The following is a 17,005-nucleotide window of genomic DNA, read 5'->3' on the forward strand; positions in this document are numbered from 1 at the left end:
ACCACCGCCTTAAGTAGGGGCGGGCAGGGCGGCTCCGCCCCCGCCCTTAACCCCTTCGCCCCCCAAACCGGCGGCTGAGCACGGGCAGCTCATGGCACCGGTGTGGGAGGGAGCCGGGAAATGGGGCCGCGCGGGATGAGCTGCCCGCTCTCATTCCCGCTCTCACTCCAATCCTCCCCACTATAGTGGGAATATTCCCTGCAATAGGAATATTTGTTGTTTCTTGCTGTGGGGACACCCTCGACTCAGCTGCAGGACAGAAGCTGGGGAGCTTCTGGATAGGGATGCAAGGATGGGGAGCACATGGGGACTTTGCTGGGGGGCAGGTGAGAGCCTGGGCCTCAATGCGCTCCTGGCTCCAGCCCAAGCCCAAGCCCAGCTGCCCCACATCCCAAAGGGCTTCCCAGGATACTACAGCACACCAGCTGTGGCTCCAGGTTGGTTCCAAAGGGTCCTCCAGGAAAGCAAGCCTGTTATCCACAGGGTTAAACCCGGGGGGCAGAGGCTTAGCTGGAAAATTGCAATTTAAAAAGAAAAGTGTGAAATTAGCACCGCGCTTGGCTGCACTCTGGGCAGCTCCGGCTGGGACACTCGCATCCAAGGCGGGAAGTCTCCCTCTAGCGCGCAGGGCTCGCTGTGCACAGCAGTCCTGTGCATCCCCGCGGCTCTGGGATTTACAGGGACGTTTCCTTGCAGCTCCCAGAGTGACCAGCCGCCTGAGACACCGATTGCAGAAACCTGGAGCTCTGTGTGTCCCAGCCAGGATTCACCATGGGTCTTGCAGCCACCAGCTCGCTTCTCCTGCCATCTCCTCTAGGCATCTCTTTTTAAAGGCCCCTTCCAACATGTCGCACGTATCAGAGTTGCCCCAGCCACCTCAGAACCGCCTCATTCCAACCCAAAATGCTGCTGTGCTCGTGACAGGGCACCCTTTGGGATGGCACAGACTGCAAACCGCCAGCGTGCTGGCACTGCAAGAGCAGGGCCAGCTCTGCATTACATTAAGACAATTATGTTGTTTTTAATGCATACAGCTCTCAGCAGGTGGCACCAGCTAAGAAAACAGAGGCCCAGGGAGAGCAAGAAGGAGGAGGAACGGCAGCTTGGGCAGCGGAGCGAAGGCTTGAAGTGTCCCCAGCAGCACAGCAGGTCCGTGTGCTGCTCCGAGGCGTCTAGATGTCCTCACGGGGAGCCGGTGGGAGCCCCTCTTGCCATGTCCTCGTTGCCGCTGCTCCGACAGCCCGCTCCTCATGTGGATTTTGTGCATAAGTAGGAGAGAAATAGGTTAGTTTGGGGAATGTCCTGTGCTCCTTGCAGGCAGAAGGGGATGGGGACTTGGCCTCTATGGCAGCAGCTTCACGGACTGTGTTGCACAAACCCTTAGCAAACCTTGCTTCCACTCCTGCAAATAGCAAAAGAGCATGGGAAAAACAGGTTAAGACATGAACTGTGCCTTATCCTTAAGACATGCCTTTCCTTTAAAGGCAATATAGGCACTGGCATCCGGGCTGGCCAGAGGCATTGACACTGGCATGAGCCACCAGCTCCAGCTGTTTCAGGCTGTGCAACTCAGGGACATTGGCCAGGCCGATGCTGCAGCCCTGCGAGGTTCCTGGTGCCGAGGAACGGAGACCTGCACGCCCTCCCGTGAGCTTCTTTCACAGCCCAGCTTCACCGTGGCTCTTCATGGACCTTCATGGGGAGAGCCCAGCTCTGCCACGGCTCTATCCCCTGCACAGAAACGTCAGATGGACCCTGGCTGCTGGTTCCTCGCTTCGTGAGGAGCAGAGCTGGTGGCAGGACGTCCTGCTGCAGAGCACCAGGAGGCCTCAGCCCGTGCAGCCCACGACGTGGGAGCGATGCTGCATGGGGAGCAACGTGGAGAGCAGAGCGAGATGCCAGCGAGCGCAGGGGCGGCCTTTGCTCTGCTGTGCCTTGCGCAGGGGGACACGGGGGCGATGGGGGTGCTCGGGCGGCCGCGGGCACCCCGTCAGCGCCAGCTCGCGCAGCCCTCGGGCAGGCTCCGCAGAACGGCCTCCAGGTTCTGCTTGTCGGCCCGGATCTCGGCCAGGTCGCTCTCGAACGCCTGGATCTCCTGGCGCTGCCGCTCGGCCTCGCGCTGCAGCCGGCTCAGCCGCCCGGCCAGGGCGCCCGGCTCGGCCAGGCGCCGCCGCAGGAGCTGCAGCCGCTGCCGCCCGGCGCTCAGCGCCGCGTCCACGCCGGCCGCCTGCTCCACGCTGCCTGCGCGGGGCGAAGGGTGTGGGTTACTCGGGCAAGGAGGTTTTGCTCCTTTGCAAAGTTCCGGAGCGGGAGGAGCTGGAGCGAATCCAGCCAGCAGCGAGGAGCAAAACCCAACTGGCACCTCCCCGTTCCCCAGGACTGGAGCCCTCAGCCCAGCCCTGCTCCACCTGGACGTGCCAAGGGAAATGCATATCTCTTCTTCAGCCCATATCTTCTGCAAATCCCAACCCCTTCTGCATGAGGGCTTTCCCAGAGATATGACCTTCACAAAACTTTTGTAAAGTCCAGAGCGAATCCCAGCCCGGAATCAGGGAGCAGGAGAATGCCAGGCCCCAGCAGCTCCCGAGGAACCTGCCACCATCTCCCCAAGCCTCACCTAGGCTGCTGAGCAGGTCGTTCAGGGTCTCGATGTCTGCGAGCAGCGAGCCCCGGGCTTCCTGGAGACTTTCCACCATCTGATTTGCCTCTGTCCTCACCTTCCAACACAGACATCCCAGTCAGACACCCTGGGGGTCACTCATCCGATAGGAGAGGGGATCCCAGGAACATCCAAGGCATCTTCCCCCACAGCACTGTCCCAAAGCCAACCTCTTTTTGGCTTCGGATGGAAGCAGGAGAACACAACCTGCCCATGGAGACCTGGCTCACCCGGTCTGCTTCCTCCAGGTCCCCCCTGAGCTTCCCAGCTGCGTGCTCCTGCGTGGAGAGCTCCTGCTGGGTCTCGTTGGAGCGCGTGGCGAGCTCGCGGGCCTGCTTGTGGGTGTGCTTGCTCTCCCGTAGCACGGCCTGTGCCCTCTGCAAAGGGATGGACATGGGCAGCATCATTCAGGGGCACCCAGGAGCACTGCAAGCTTGGCATGGCAAAGGGAGCTGGGAAGGGACAGCAGTGCTGCAGGGCAGAATCAGGACTGCTTTGGTGGGGCAGGGATGTAGAAAGGGCTTCAAAAACCCTTTGGGAAGGCAAGTTGTGCTGGGGGGCAGCAGAAGATGTATCTGGAGAGCTACATGAATCTGCAAGAGACTGGGTTCTGCTTTGAGGACTGCCCCGGCGTGGGCTCCCTGCACCCTGCGCCCCTCGCTCAGACCTTAGCACCCTCAACAGCAACTTGCTCAGCCTCCCCAGCCGTCCTGCTGGCCGTGGTGGACATGGACAAGGAGTTTCCCAGCATCTTCTCTGCCTGTTTAGCCTTCCTCTGGGCCTCCACCATGGTTCTGTTCTGCACAAGCGCCATCCTCCTGTTCAGGGCAGCCTGACCCTTCCGCTGTCTCAGCATCTTCCTCATGCCTGTAGGGACAAACCTGTGATTGCCACCATGGACTTGTCTCCCATGGGGTACCCAGAGCTGTCTGGATCTCTGGGAGCAGAGAGAGAGGCAGGAAAGCATCAGCCCTTGGCCATCTCCACCCATGGGGAGCTGCAGATGCCAAAGCAGCATTGGCATGAGCCCCACCTGGAAGGTGGAAAGGGCTGAACTCTGCTGGGGAAATGCTCTACGTGGTGCTTTTTACCTTCCAGGCTGGCCAGGATGGACTCTGCGTCGGAGAGCACAGCTTTGCCGTGTGACACTGCTGAGGTGGCCCCGGCGTGGGCAGAGCTGGCCCTGTCCCGTAGCTGCAGAAAGGAGAGCAGGGATGAGGCTGGGGATGGGATGAAGAGCTGTGCCCAACTGTGAAATGTGGGGCTGAAATTGCTGGGAGATGCATAAGCATGGGAGATGTCTCCCAGAACTGCTTGTGCTCCCGGGGAGCCACCGGAGCCAGGCACAGGGGCTCCTGGATCTCATTGCGCCCAGCATGGGAGGCAGGAGAGGCTCCACACCAGAGGCTCCAGGTAGGAAAGCATCCCCACAGTGTGTCCCATAGGGAGCCCGCGTGGCGTGGGCGAGTGGCGCGTCCCCAGGGCCTCACCTGCTCCAGGGCGCGGGTCCTGCGCAGCTCCCGGCGCGGCGCGGCCGCCAGAGCACGCGGCGCCTCCACGGCCTGGCGGGCTGCGGCCTCCACGGCCTCCGCCACCGCGGCCAGGCCCCACGCCAGGGCCTCGGCCCGGGCCGCCAGCGCCTGCTGTGGGGTCAGAGATGCTCCCTTGGGGCATGCCCGGGGCTGGGATGCATCCTTGCTGATGCAACAGGGAAGCGACCGCTTCCATAGTCACTGCAGCGGATGCGGGGACACAAAACCCTCATCCTTGCTGAAGAACAAGGACAAGGACGGCGCTCACCGGCTCCAGAACGGTCACGGGCAGCAGCTTCTTGGCCATGTCTGCGTGGGCTTGAACAGCCACACAAGTTCTCTTGACCTCGGCCGCCGCCTCCAGCACGCCCGCGCTCAGCTCCTCCTGCGCCCGCTCCACGTCCTGGTACCTGCAGGGCCGGACACCACGGTCCCCTGGGGTCCCCAGCGGCCGGAGGAGACGACGTTTCTCCACCCGCCGCCCAGCCGCTCACCTGGCCTCCAGCTCGCGCCGGCTCTGCAGCCCCGCGCCCTCCTCCAGCAGCCTCCGCAGCAGCTCGGAGCTGCCGTCGGCGGCGCGCAGCGCTCTGCCCGCCGCGGCCTCCACGCGCCCCGCCGCGGCCCCGTGGCTGCAGGGGCGAGCGCCACGGGAGATGGGGGCTCCCCTCGCGGGAGCCACGGCCGCTCGGAGGAGGGAGGCACTCGGGACCGCGCGCGCCCGCCTACCTCTCGGCCAGCGCGCGGGCCTCCTGCGCCCGGCGGCTCCAGCGCGTGGGCTGCCGCGGGATTTCCTCCGGGATCTCCTGGGAATGCAAGCGGCGCCCATGAGAGCCGGTGCTCCCGCTCGCTCTGAGCCATGCCCAACGCTGCGGTCCCCGAGCCCCGCGCACCGTGGTGGCCAGCGTGTCCGCGGCGCGCAGGGCTGCCCGCTGCGCCGAGTGCAGCGCGGCGCCGACGGCGGCCAGCAGCGCGCAGGTCTTGGTGGTGGTGGCACCGCGGTCGGAGCAGCCGGCGACGTCGGTGGCATTGCGGAGCCGGCCGTGCGCGGCGCCCAGCGAGCCGGCCAGCCGCCCTGCCTGTTCCACCAGCACCGCGTGGGCACCTGCGGCGGCACAAGGCGAGGATGGAGGCGATGGACAGGGACCATGGGCCGCTTGGAGAGGGGGAAGCGCAAGGGTGGGCAGCAGGACTCCGGTCCCGCCATGGGGAATGAGGATTCCCCCTACCTTGCAGGAGGTGCCGGCCGGGCAGCCTGTCTCCCCGGGGTGCATCACCCAGCTCCTCATCATCCTCACAGCCCACTTGGTGCAGCCGTGCCTCTGCATCCCGCAGCGCCGCCTCCAGCCGCTCGGCCTGCGGGCGAGATCGGGGTGAAGCCGGCAGGCGCCGGGCACCGCTCCCAGCCGGACCGGCGCCCACCTCGTCCCGCAGCAGCCCGTAGCACGCGGGGCACTGGCGGCAGCTGCTGCTCGGCGGGTCGAGGAAGAAGTTGGCCTGGCACCGGTCGCACTTGTGGCCCACGAAGCCCGGGCGGCACACGCAGGTGCTGTTCTCGTGGCACTGCGGCGTGGCCGAGCCCAGCGGCGAGCAGTTGCAGGCTGAGGGGAAGAGGGCTCAGGGCCGGGATGCGACACGGCCACCAGCCCCGCACTGTCACCGTCACCGCTACCTCTGCAGCCGGCGGCAGAGAGGCCGAAGAAGCCGAGCTGGCAGCGGTCGCAACGCGTGCCCTCCACGCCGGGCTGGCAGGAGCACTGCCCCGTGAGCACGTGGCACTCGCTGTGCCGCGAGCCCGTCGGGTGGCACTCGCAGCTGGTGGCAAGAGGAGGGCGGTGAGATGGCAGGGAACACAAAAGCAAAGCCCAGGCAGGGTGCAGACCCCCGCCGGTGCTGAGGACGCCTCGTCCCCCCGTACCTCCTGCAGCCCACGGCGGGCTGCAGTCCGTGGTAGCCCGGCTGGCAGTGGCCGCAGTCTCTCCCGGCCACGTGGGGCAGGCAGGGGCACTGCCCCGTGACGGCGTCGCAGCCCCCCAGGCCTGGCACTGAGCCCTGGGGGCTGCAGGCACACGCTGCGGGAGAGCAGGCGGCAGTGAGCGCCCAGCCTGGGCTGTCAGCGCCGCGGGGACGGCGGGATGGGGACAGCGGAGCTGGCTCAAGAGGCCGAGCACCATGGACTGGGCTGTGTACATATATGCATGTGTATATATACGTATGCATATATGTGTACCTCTATATATGTATGTGTATATATGGGTATGCGTTTATATCTCTATATGAATGTGTTTATATGAATGCATATATATGTATCTCTATATATGTGCATATACGTATGCATTTATATCTCTATGTCTGTGTTTATATGAATGCATGTATATATATATATCTATGTATGTGCATATAAGTATGCACATATATCTATATATGTGTGTGTTTATATGAATGCATATATATAAGTATGTATATATCTCTATATAAGTGTGTGTTTATATGTATGCATATATATCTCTATATGTAAGTATATATGTGCATGCATATATATCTCTATATGTATGTGTATATGTGCATGCATATATATGTATATGTGCATACATATATATATAACTATATATGTATATACATATGTATATATGTATGCATATATATGTATCTCTATATATACACAGGCTATATAGCGAAGGATGATGACAGGAAGAGAGGAGAGGGACGTAGACCAAGGCACCCAGGGCCACCATGCCCCATATAGGAGCTGCTGCACCCCCTTGCTCAGCCCCTACCCACCCTGGGCATCCCCTGCCACCATCCGCCTCCCTGCCAGGAATGCTCCAGGGAGCCGAGGGGCCGGGAAGGGGCCCCGGACCCCCACGTACGCAGGCACTTCCCCGCGGCGGCGGGCGCCAGCGCGTCCCCGTAGAAGCCCTGCCGGCAGCGCTCGCAGCGCTCGCCCGTGGTGTTGTGCAGGCACCGCAGGCACCGGCCGGACACGGGCTCGCAGTTGCCCACGGCGTTGGCATCCACGTTCCCGTTGCACTGGCAGGGGCTGCAGGGCCGCATGGGGCCCCGCTGCCCCAGCGGGTCCCCGAAGAAGCCGTCGTCGCAGAGCTCGCAGCGCTTCCCTGCGTGAGGACACGAACGCGGCAGGGATCCGTCCCCATCCCCTGCTCATCCGTCCCGCCGAGCCCTGCCCGTCCGTGCCCGTCTCACCTCTCTGCCCGGGCGGGCAGCCGGTGCACACCACCTCGTCACTGCCCGGGAGCCGCGCGCACGGCGAGCCCCCGGGGCACGGGCACGGCCGGCAGTCGTCCTCGCGCCCCGCCGTGGGGTCGCCGTGAAAGCCGGCGCTGCAGCGCTCGCACGAGGGCCCTTCCGTGTGGTGCCAACAGCGGCAGCGCCCTGCGAGGGCGAGAGCGGAGGGGCTGCAAAGACCAAGCCTCAAACACCAACCAGCAAGGAATTATGCTGGGATTACAGCTTCCCCGTGGAGCTTTCCCCTTTTTTGCTGGGTGAGGAGGTTTCGCCCGGGCGCAATGCTGCTGCCTGGACATGGGCACGCCGGGCACGGGCAGCACCGGCGGCGCCTGCGCTAATCAACAACATATTTCCCACGGAGGAGCCACTGTTCCCAGCTGTACACAGCCGGGATGGGGGGAAATGCCAGCAGCCGGGCTGGGAGCTTGGTGGCTCTCCTTCAATCCCAGCCGCTGAGTCACCGGCTGGCAGGAGGAGGATGAGGAGGAAGGCTGCTGCAAACCCACCTCTCTCCAGCCAGGGCCACCCCTCCCTAGGGAAGCTGCTTTGCTCCACGGGGAGGATTTTCCCCTATTATTTGCAGAGTGAGATGCTCTTGGAAGGGAATGGGCATCTTTCCACGTCTTTTACCCATTTACCCCACATGCGGGTGGAGCCGGATGGTGGAAAAAAAAAGAAAAGAAAGGAAAAGCTGGTGGCAGGACAGGGTGGAAAAACAAATGCAAGGGAGCGCGTGAGGCGGCTCGGCCTGCAGATCAAAGGCCCTGCGCCCCGCGGGAGACGCCAGCCCGGCTGGCCGAGGCGAGGGGGCGAATGTGCAGCCTGAGCAAAGCGCCCTTGCAGCTCTTCCCATCCCAGCCCCACACCCTGCTCACCGAGGCGCACCCAGGGGCTCCATGTGGGTACCAAACAGCTCATTTCCCAGCTCTAATCCGAGTTGCTGCTGCCGTAGGGAAGGGATGGGGACAGCAAGAGCTTCCCCAGCTGCCCAGCGCCCCAGCTGGCGCCGTGTCCAGCAATCGACCGCAGGCAGCGGCTCGGGATGTGGCTGGGACACGGGGGTGTCCATGCAAAACGGCAGCAGCTTCAGGCTTCCTCCCAGACACATGGCACGCACGTCGCTGGCAGAGCTGCTCCCACTCCGTAAGGGAAAACAGGCTCACGGGGCAGCAACGGGGACGGAGCAAACCCGGGGATCCTCTGGGGCCTTCCCCTAAACCTTTTCTTCCCATTTCCCTGCTCAGTCTCCCGCTCTGCGTGCAACCCTGCAACGTGCCGGATAACTCCCAGCACCCATAGGAGACACACAAGCAGGTCGATCCAATTTTTCCAACGCGAGGTTGGGGCCCGGCGGGCGCGCGGCCGGGGGGCACTCACCCGTGAGCGGGTCGCAGGTGCCGTGCCGGTTGCAGGCGCAGGGCACGCAGGGCACCAGGGGCCCGCCGAAGGGCAGGCGGCGCGCGAAGCCGGGCGCGCAGGACTCGCAGGAGCGGCCGCCGTGGCCCGGCGGGCAGGCGCACTCCTCCACCCAGGTGGCCGCGGCGGCGGTGGTGGCGGTGGTGGTGGCCGTCCCGCGGCGCGCCGACACGAGCTGCACCTCGCGCAGGGACAGCCTGCCTGGGGGGACAGCGCCGTGCGGCTCTCCTCGCTCTGCTCCAAGTGGGGGAGACCCCCAAATGGGATCTTCCGTGTCCCGAATAGGGCTCTCCAAGCAGAGGAGCCAGCTCCTATGCACCCTCGTGCCAACTGTGCTGCTTGGTGCCACTCTGACACCCCCATCCCAGACTGGCTCCCCCCAGCACTTCATGTCACCCCTTGTCTTGCGCAGGGCCACCACACAGTCTCACTCGTTTTGCACGGGGCTCTTTGTGCCCCTGTGTCTTGCATGGGGCCACCACGCAGTGCCACCCCCTTGGCACATGGATGGGACACAAAGCCACCTACCTTGCAGGGCGCCGTGGCTCACACGGAGCCGGAGGGATGTCAGGTTGGAGAGCAGGCGCTGGAAGCTGAAGGGGGACAGCGAAGGCTCCGCACCCTCTTCTGCCTCGTGAAGCCTGTTGGAGAAGCAGCCGGGAGAGAGGGCAGGACCCGGCTGGTGGCTACAGCTACCGTGGGGACACGGTTAGTCCTCGCTTAAGCCCCTGGGACCCGAGCGTGCCCGAGGAGGGAGCCTGGTGGCCGCAGTGGGTACCTGAAGGTGACAACCTGCTTCCCATGGCCGGGAGGGCTCTGGCTGTCGTTGGAGGGGGCCTGCAGTGCCACGGCCACGTCCTCGCCCTGCAGCAGCAGCTGCGCCCGGGGAAGGGGCCCCGCGCTGCTGTTCCCCTCTGCTCCCAGCTGCAGGGAGAGCAGCTGCCCGTAGCTGAGATGCTGGTTCTGCAGGAACTTCACTGCGATGGGAAAGGGGAGGAAAGTCGGCCAGAGCTGCGTGTGCTGATGGCTTGTTCCCATCGCCATCAAAGCTGATTTGCCTCCTGTCACCCTCCCAGAGCAGGGCCAGCTCCAAAGTGACCTCCTGAGGTCCCAACCCAGCACCCAGCCCATGGCTACAGCCCCTTGCTCCAAAGATGCAACCAGCTCCTGCATCCACATGCACTGGATCAACAGGGGACACTGGAGGGCTGATGCTGGGGCACGGGGATCCCTGTGCATGACACCTGGAGCCAGAAAATCCACCGGATCCTCTCCGTCCCACTCGGTGAAGATCTCGCCATCAGCCCAATGCAAAGGGATCGCGGTGCCAGCCGGCGTGGCGGCCGCCCAGCCCTCCGGCCCTGCGCGACAAACAGAGGAGGGGAAGCACCAAGTCACCTCGTGAGCCTTGGGAACAACAGGGTTTTTCTTCTCATGGCTCCAGCTCATGAGATTCTCTGATGTCTAGTAAAGCGCAAGCCCTTTCCTGCAGCTGGAGCCTTTCAATGCCCTATTCCAAACAAGTCCCCCCGTGCCAGAGAGCAGCACAAGCCGCTCTGCTCCCATCTGTTTGTTTTCTCAGATTTGGAGAAGGTATCTTGAAGCTTTTCCTTCCCTGCCCATTCTGTGGTTCCCAAGTCGGAGCACAGAGGAAGCCCGGAGACAGACAGGACGTAATTGCATAAAGTTGGTTTCCTTTGGAAAGAAGTTCAGCCCTCCTCCGCTCCCAGCAATTATTTATTGCATCCAGCTCTGGGCTCCTGAAGGACAAACGCTTGGAAATCTCTCAGGGAACGTGGAGTGGGCTGCACTCAGCGGGATCCGTTATCTCATCCCAAATCCGGACCCTTTCCCGCAGCCCAGGAAGTCTCAGGCTGATCCAGCTCAGCCAGTAGGTTTGGGGAGCGCTTTGGGGGACTTGATTTAAGAGCAAATATCCGCGCTCTGTAGAGTGCTGTCCCTCTGCAGCGCGGCCTGCGTGGGCTGAGCTTGCTCCGATCCGACCCTGAACCTTTGGAAAAATCTGTCCTTAAACAAGCAGCCCAAAGCCGGCTCTACTGCCTAGAACGCAGCGATCCGGCCAGTTAAACCAACCAGGGGAAGCTTTAGCCTGGCACGTTCCCCTCCGTCCGGCTCCTGATGCCCTTGCGAGGCCGGGGACGGGGCAGGGTGCCAGGCGCATGGCCGTGCGCTGGGACACAGCGGAGCTGCCGGCAGCGGGATGCAGGCGCCCGGCTGCGCGGCAGGTGGCAGGGTTTCCTTAGGCATCCCGCACGGAGATGCCGGCCTTTCCAAGCATAATCCTGCTCAGAAAGCCCCGTCCCACTCCCTGGGACCGTCCTGCCCTGCTCCAACCCAGCCGGAGGTGGCTCCTCCCTCTGGAAAATTCCCACCAGGCTCCATCCTTGCTTCCTTGCTACTTTTAATCTTTCTGACCCGTATTCCCACCCCTCATGGCCACCAGTGAGTGCTGGACTGGGATGCTGCCCCAAACTGCTGGAGCATCCTGGGATTTGGTGGCTCTAGCGCAGCGTCACCCCCGTTCTGGCCGCGGTGCAGAGCCCGCAGGGGTTGGCACCTCGCTCGAAGGTGGCACGGAGCTGGGTCTCCTCGTAGCCGCCCGCGGCCGTGCACGCCGTGGAGTGGCCGTAGCAGAAGCAGCTGGTGCAGCCGACGGGGTTGTGGGGCTGCAGATTGAACCAGCCCGGCCGGCACCTGTGGAAGAAACACAGAGCGCGGGATGGGGCAGAGCCGCGGGCACCGGAGCCTCCATCCCGTGAGGAGGAGGAAGGGGAGGAAAGCAGCTCCAAAATAGCCACATCCCAGGGGAAGAAACACCTCCCGTCCATCCACAGAGCCGCTGACCTGTCGCACGTGGCGCCCTCCACGTGCTCCTTGCAGACGCAGCGCCCGGAGTTGGGATCGCAGGTGCCCACGCTGCCCGCCGGGTTGCAGGCGCAGGGTCTGCATGGGCGAGAGCAACGTGAGCCCCGGCGTCGCCAGCCCCGGCGCGGGGTCCTGGCACCGCCAGCCCCGGCGCGGGGTCCCGGCGCCCTCCTCACCGGCAGCCGCCCCGGCCCAGGCTGTGGAAGCCGTCCCTGCAGCGCTCGCACTTCCAGCCCGTCACCGTGGCTTTGCAGGCGCAGGCGCCCGAGCTGTCGCACTGCATGTGCAGGGAGCCTGCGTGGGGACCCCAGTGACATCAGGAGGGGACAGGGGGCCCTTTGGTGGATTAGAGGCACACGGGGGGTTCTGCACGCTGCGTGCGCTCCCCGTGCTGCTGCATTTACCCATGGCCGGGGGGACCGGCCGAGCCGGCGCCGGCGTCCGCGCGTCCCCACGCACCTGCAGCGTCACAGTGGCAGGGCTGGCAGGCGGCACGCGGCTCCCAGCGGTAGTGGTTGGGCCGGCAGCGCTCGCAGCGCGGCCCCGCCGTGTTGTCGCGGCAGCGCAGGCAGCGGCCCCCGTGCCCGGTGCTGCGGTAGAGCTCCCGGTCGAAGACGCACTCGTCCGAGCGGCCGCTGCAGTTGCAAGCTAGGGGGGAAGCAGAAGGGGAGAGCGATGGCAGTGCAGGGACACGGTGTCCACCTGAAACCACTGCCCAGGGTGGCAGGATAAGGGGAGCAAACGCTTTGCATCCCCGTGCATGCAGCAGGGCACGGACGTGGGCACCTAGGAGCGATGCCATCCCCGCTCGCTGGCCAACAAGCCTCGCAAGGCACGGGGAGCTGCTCGCGCGCCGCGCCGGGCGCTACTCACGGAGACACTCGTTGGCGGAGGCGGCGGTGCCGCGCGCCCACGGGCGGTCCTGGTGGAAGGGCCCGCAGCGCTCGCAGTCGGTGCCGGCCGTGTTGTGCTCGCAGGCGCACAGCAGCCGCCCGGCCGCGTCGGCAGCGCAGCGGCTCGCGTGCCCGTTGCACTTGCACCTGCAGGGAGCGGAGCAAGGCAGGAGCGCGCGCCCCACGGCCGCCTCGATGGGGACAAGCCAGCTCAGCCCCGTGCCCATAGGGATGCTTTGGTCCCCATGCATGCACTCTTAACCCTGCCATGCAGGGGCAGCTCTGCTCTAAGGCTGGGAAAGGTGAAATCCGAGCAGCAGCCAAGTGACCGAGTTGGTGCCGGAGACCGGCCCCACGCACGGATGAGGATCTCCCTCACCTGCCACCCACGGAGAGGTCGGAGATGGCATAGTAGTACGACTGCAGCACCTTGGGGTCCTTGAAGATGTCGTCGCCGAAAGTGTTGAGGCGGTTCAAGGAGATGAGCAGGTCGGTGACGGTCACCCACTCCTGCAGGGGACACAGCCAAGTGACTCGTGCCTCCCACCCTAAATCCCGAGCATCCCCGGAGGCGCCGTTCCCGCTGCCGGGCGCATCCCGCGCCCTCCCCGAACCTGCAGAGCGGGGCTCCCATCGAAGTTGTAGGCGCTGGGGCGGCCCTCCAGCGTGGAGAAGGCCACGTTGCCGCCGCTCAGCGGCGAGATGTCGCTGAACTCGTCGGAGCAGAAGGCGACGCGCTCGTCGTCGCCCGGGCGCAGCGGCTGCCGCGGCCGCGTGCCGTACGTCCGCTCGCAGGACGCGCTGTAGTACTGGAAGGGCAGCCAGGGCCCCCCAGGGCGGCCGCGCTTGTAGATGGCGAAGCTCTCGGGGCGGCTCGTGTGGAACTTGAGCCGCACGTAGGTGATCTCGTAGGCTTTGCCTGGGGTGAATGGGCAGTGTCACCATGGCCCGGGGCTCCCGCTGCCCGCCCGCCCCCAGCAAGGGGCACAAATCGGTGCTGCCGCCGCTGGAAGTAGCTGCGAGAGGGGCAGCGGGAGGGGGTGCACGCCGGGGACACCCCGTATTGGGGACGGCAGAGCACGGTGCTGGGAACGGACCCGCCGCCAGTGCCGAGCAGCCTGGCTGGGATCAGCGTGTTCACAGCAGCCGTTTCCCCCTCGGCTGCCTGCGCAGATGTGTGCAGATGTGCACAGATGTGCGGGAGCCGCTGCTCAGATGCTGTCTACGCTGAGGCTGGAGAGGCGGCCGCAGATGCTCACAGCACCCTGGGCACCGCGGGGAGCAGGACGCGCCGCTTTGCCCCCAGTTCCCCTGCAAGGAGCTTCCCCCGGCCGCAGAGCAGCCCGGAGCAGCTCCAACGCTCCCGCTAACGCAGCATCCCGCTCCCTGCACCAAGCCTGGCTTGCACAGCGCCCCGCACCAGCCCCAAACCACGATCCGAAGGGAAGAGCCAGACCCCCCACCAGCCCCGGGGGCAGAGGTGCAATGGGGCAGGACGTGCCTGGGGCACCAGCCGCCCTCTCCTCCCCTCTGCTCCAGGCTGGTCCCAGCGCAGGGGGTCGGGACATGGGCGGTCGTGACGAATGGAGGACGCCAATCCCCGGGGCCGGCAGCCCGGTGCCAAAAGTGCTTTAAAGAGGAGCTTTAAAGAGTTAGGAGGGGGGTCCCCAGGCAAACCGCAGAAGTACTTAGCAGTCGGAGATGAAGGACCGGCTCAAAGACCGGGTTGCTCCATAACGGCACCGCTCCCAACAGCGCAAAACAATTAGCTACAAGGTTTTGGCTCTGTTTGAAAAGCTAATGAGTTGGGAATGTTCAAGGGGTTATTCTGGGACTAGGAAAACAAGCCCTTAATTGGGCCCATATGAATAATGTCACATACGCACTGCGACTTTGCTGCGGGGGAGCCCAGCTAACCGGGATACCGGGAGGCTGGGAAAGCTGCTGGAGCCGGTGAGCACGGGCCCTTCCAGGCATCCCAGCTCCAACCTGCCTCCTTCCCGCACGGATGCTGCTGGGGACACCCTTATCCTGAAGCTCTTTAGTCCAAAGCAGAGGTGACTGCAGGACTGGATGGTTCTCGGGGCGCTCAGGGAGTTTCGGGGCTCTGCTGTGACCTGTCCCCGTGTCCCCCCCGTGCTGATGGTGCCCGTTCCCAGCCGCGGTCCCGGGGGGACGTTTGCAAAGCGGGGAGGTCGGAGCCGTCCCCGCGCGCGGCCGTTTCCTCTGGGAGAGGATCCGAGCCAGGCTGTGTCAATAAACAGGCGCTGCCCGGAGCGGCCTTGCACGGAGGGGAGGGAGGACGCGGGGGCCGAGCTCGGGATCTTCAAAACCTGCAGCCACGGGGAATATTGCAAGTTCCTGGGGCCTTTTTCTCCAGGACGGTCACTGTAATCGGCCAAGTTCTGTTCAGTTCCTCCAAGCAAGAGAGAATCCCTGAACAACCTACATCCGCAGCCGTTTAAATCACAGATCCTGGTTCCAGGAGATGCCCGAGGAGCTTCCTGGAGCCACCTATGCCACATGTGCCCGCAATGTCACCAATACTCCGGGTTCCTCGCGGGACCACGCTGCTGTCTTGCAGCAAATGCCACGGCCACGGTCGTTACGGGCCCATCGATCCGGTTCTCTGCACCGGCGTGGCTGAAACCCCTCCGAGAGGAGAGGCTTAAAGGAGGATAATCTAATTAATGCCAATCAACAGCACGCAGGTAAACACAGGTCTTGTCTAACTCATTCGATATCTTACTTAATAAGATCCCCAGGCATCCACACCGGACAACCTAGAAGACATCTGGCTTGGGACCGAGCAACAGAAACTAGCTGACAGGAGACAAGCTACGTGGGTTAAAAAAACTCAATTATGGCTGAGTTTGCTTCAGAAACGCAAGTGAGGGCTCGTCCTGGGCCAGGTCCCGAGGGGAGCTCCGCAGCAGCCACCTCGGGCTTCTCCTCAATGACTAGGGTGAAACTTGAAGATAGTGAGAAAAAATAACGTGCAGCTGGGACAAGAATGGGGAACAGCAGGGAGAAGTCAGACAGCAGCACGCCGGGCACAAAAACAGCACTTTTCAGCATGCCAAGGTAAATTTTGAGCGTAGGAAGAGCCCTGGCTATGTTTGCGGAGGACGCTCGGCTCGGGAAGGGGATCGGGGTTGGTAACGGAGGCTGGACACAAGCCGGGAACACGGACACAGCCTTGGACGCGCTCCTAGGGCGCAGGCTCGAGCAGGGAGGTCTACAGAGCTGCATGAAACCCTGCTGGGACATCCAGGACAGGGTGTGAGCAGCTCTGATGGCCGCAGCGGAGCCACAAGAGTGGCAGAGCTTGGGAAGCAAACTCTGGAGTGGCGACGACGGCAGCTGGGCAGCTCAGCCAGCAGTTTCCATGGCTGGAAAATTCAGGCTCCAAGTTGCCTGTGGCCGTGGTGGGGACAGGACGGCAGGTTGCAGCAGCGATGCTGGTTGCAGTGAGCATCTACGTTACTGCTCAAGCATGAGCAAATCTAGGGAAACCCACAGCCCACGGTGGAGGTGTCAGCGGTGGCCAGCAGCTCCTCTGGTGCCGCTTCCCATCCCCAGCAGGGAACCGGCACTGGATACTTGGGAACATGGAGCAGATGTGCACGGGGCTGGGAAAGGGCCCAAGTCCCACACGGACCCTCCGCTGGGACCAGTGCTCACAGCCCCAGCACGAATGCAGGGGGACCCGGCGCTATCGCTGCGGGTAGCGGCTCTCCCAGGGCAAGCGCCTGCCTCTTGCCCCATAAACCTGCATTTTGGGTTAAAACAGCCTTGGGCAAACTGCAAAGTGGCCACCTTGAGCGGGATGAAGCCCAGAGGGGCAGACTTGTCTACCATGGAGCACAAGAGGCTCAATAACCTGTGAACACTTTCAGGATCGTGTTTTCACCCAGTCTGTACCCATAGCAGACCCAACTCTTCTCCTGGGCTCTGTCCCCACCACCCATGACCTAAGGGAAGGAGCAGCCAGTCCTGTGACCCATCCACTGCGCTGGACAAGGGACATCTCCCTCCTCGCACCAGGAACAAGAGCCTGGGCTGGGAGGTCCTGCCTTAACCCAAACCTGTACCGAGAGCGCAGGAGCATCCTTGGGGAGAGCACCCAGCACCCCATCCACCCCAGGGCATCTCCCCCAACCTCAATACCCACACTGGGGTGCCCATCCGCACTCACCCAGGTGCAGGGTGATGTTGACCGAGTTGGGGTGCTGGATGCCGAAGGCCATGGACTGGCTCTGCCACCAGGTGCTCTCCTCCTCGCTGTGGAAGTCGGTGAGCAGCGAGGCGTTGTGGTGGAGCCGCGGGTCGGCGGCGTCGCAGCGCTGGCACGGCTCGGCGGCGGCGCGGGC

The 17,005-nt window shown here is 63.7% G+C and overlaps 1 protein-coding gene across 1 annotated transcript; it reads right to left on the reverse strand.

Moving 5' to 3' along the window:
* Positions 1–1,039: 1,039 nt before the first annotated feature.
* Positions 1,040–17,005, reverse strand: LAMC3 (laminin subunit gamma 3). Its single transcript, XM_026049581.1, has 28 exons — positions 16,831–17,005; positions 13,247–13,551; positions 13,012–13,142; positions 12,613–12,779; positions 12,199–12,387; positions 11,916–12,033; positions 11,719–11,817; positions 11,432–11,568; positions 10,098–10,214; positions 9,632–9,830; positions 9,382–9,494; positions 8,815–9,054; positions 7,393–7,581; positions 7,059–7,304; positions 6,107–6,260; positions 5,861–6,003; positions 5,611–5,789; positions 5,418–5,544; positions 5,082–5,293; positions 4,918–4,994; positions 4,686–4,820; positions 4,460–4,601; positions 4,150–4,302; positions 3,751–3,853; positions 3,327–3,526; positions 2,890–3,036; positions 2,618–2,717; positions 1,040–2,241 (listed from the first exon to the last, which is right to left on the reverse strand). Exons 1-28 carry the CDS (start codon positions 16,880–16,882, stop codon positions 1,991–1,993), a joined length of 4,425 nt encoding a protein of 1,474 aa, XP_025905366.1. The 5' UTR covers positions 16,883–17,005; the 3' UTR covers positions 1,040–1,990.

The sequence above is a fragment of the Nothoprocta perdicaria genome, unplaced genomic scaffold (genome assembly GCF_003342845.1).
Source record: "Nothoprocta perdicaria isolate Ctin4 unplaced genomic scaffold, notPer1 scaffold_6, whole genome shotgun sequence".
Classification (NCBI taxonomy): Eukaryota; Metazoa; Chordata; class Aves; order Tinamiformes; family Tinamidae; genus Nothoprocta; species Nothoprocta perdicaria.

What these genes read in the sequence shown, in the direction of transcription:
- LAMC3 (XM_026049581.1), bottom strand. Translation starts at nt 16,882, where the DNA reads ATGGCCTTCGGCATCCAGCACCCCAACTCGGTCAACATCACCCTGCAC. An exon ending in GGTGGATTTTCTGGCTCCAG is followed by an intron (nt 9,831 to 10,097) that starts GTGTCATGCACA and finishes TTCCCATCGCAG; the next exon opens with TGAAGTTCCTGCAGAACCAG. An exon ending in CGGACACGCTGGCCACCACG is followed by an intron (nt 4,995 to 5,081) that starts GTGCGCGGGGCT and finishes TTGCATTCCCAG; the next exon opens with GAGATCCCGGAGGAAATCCC.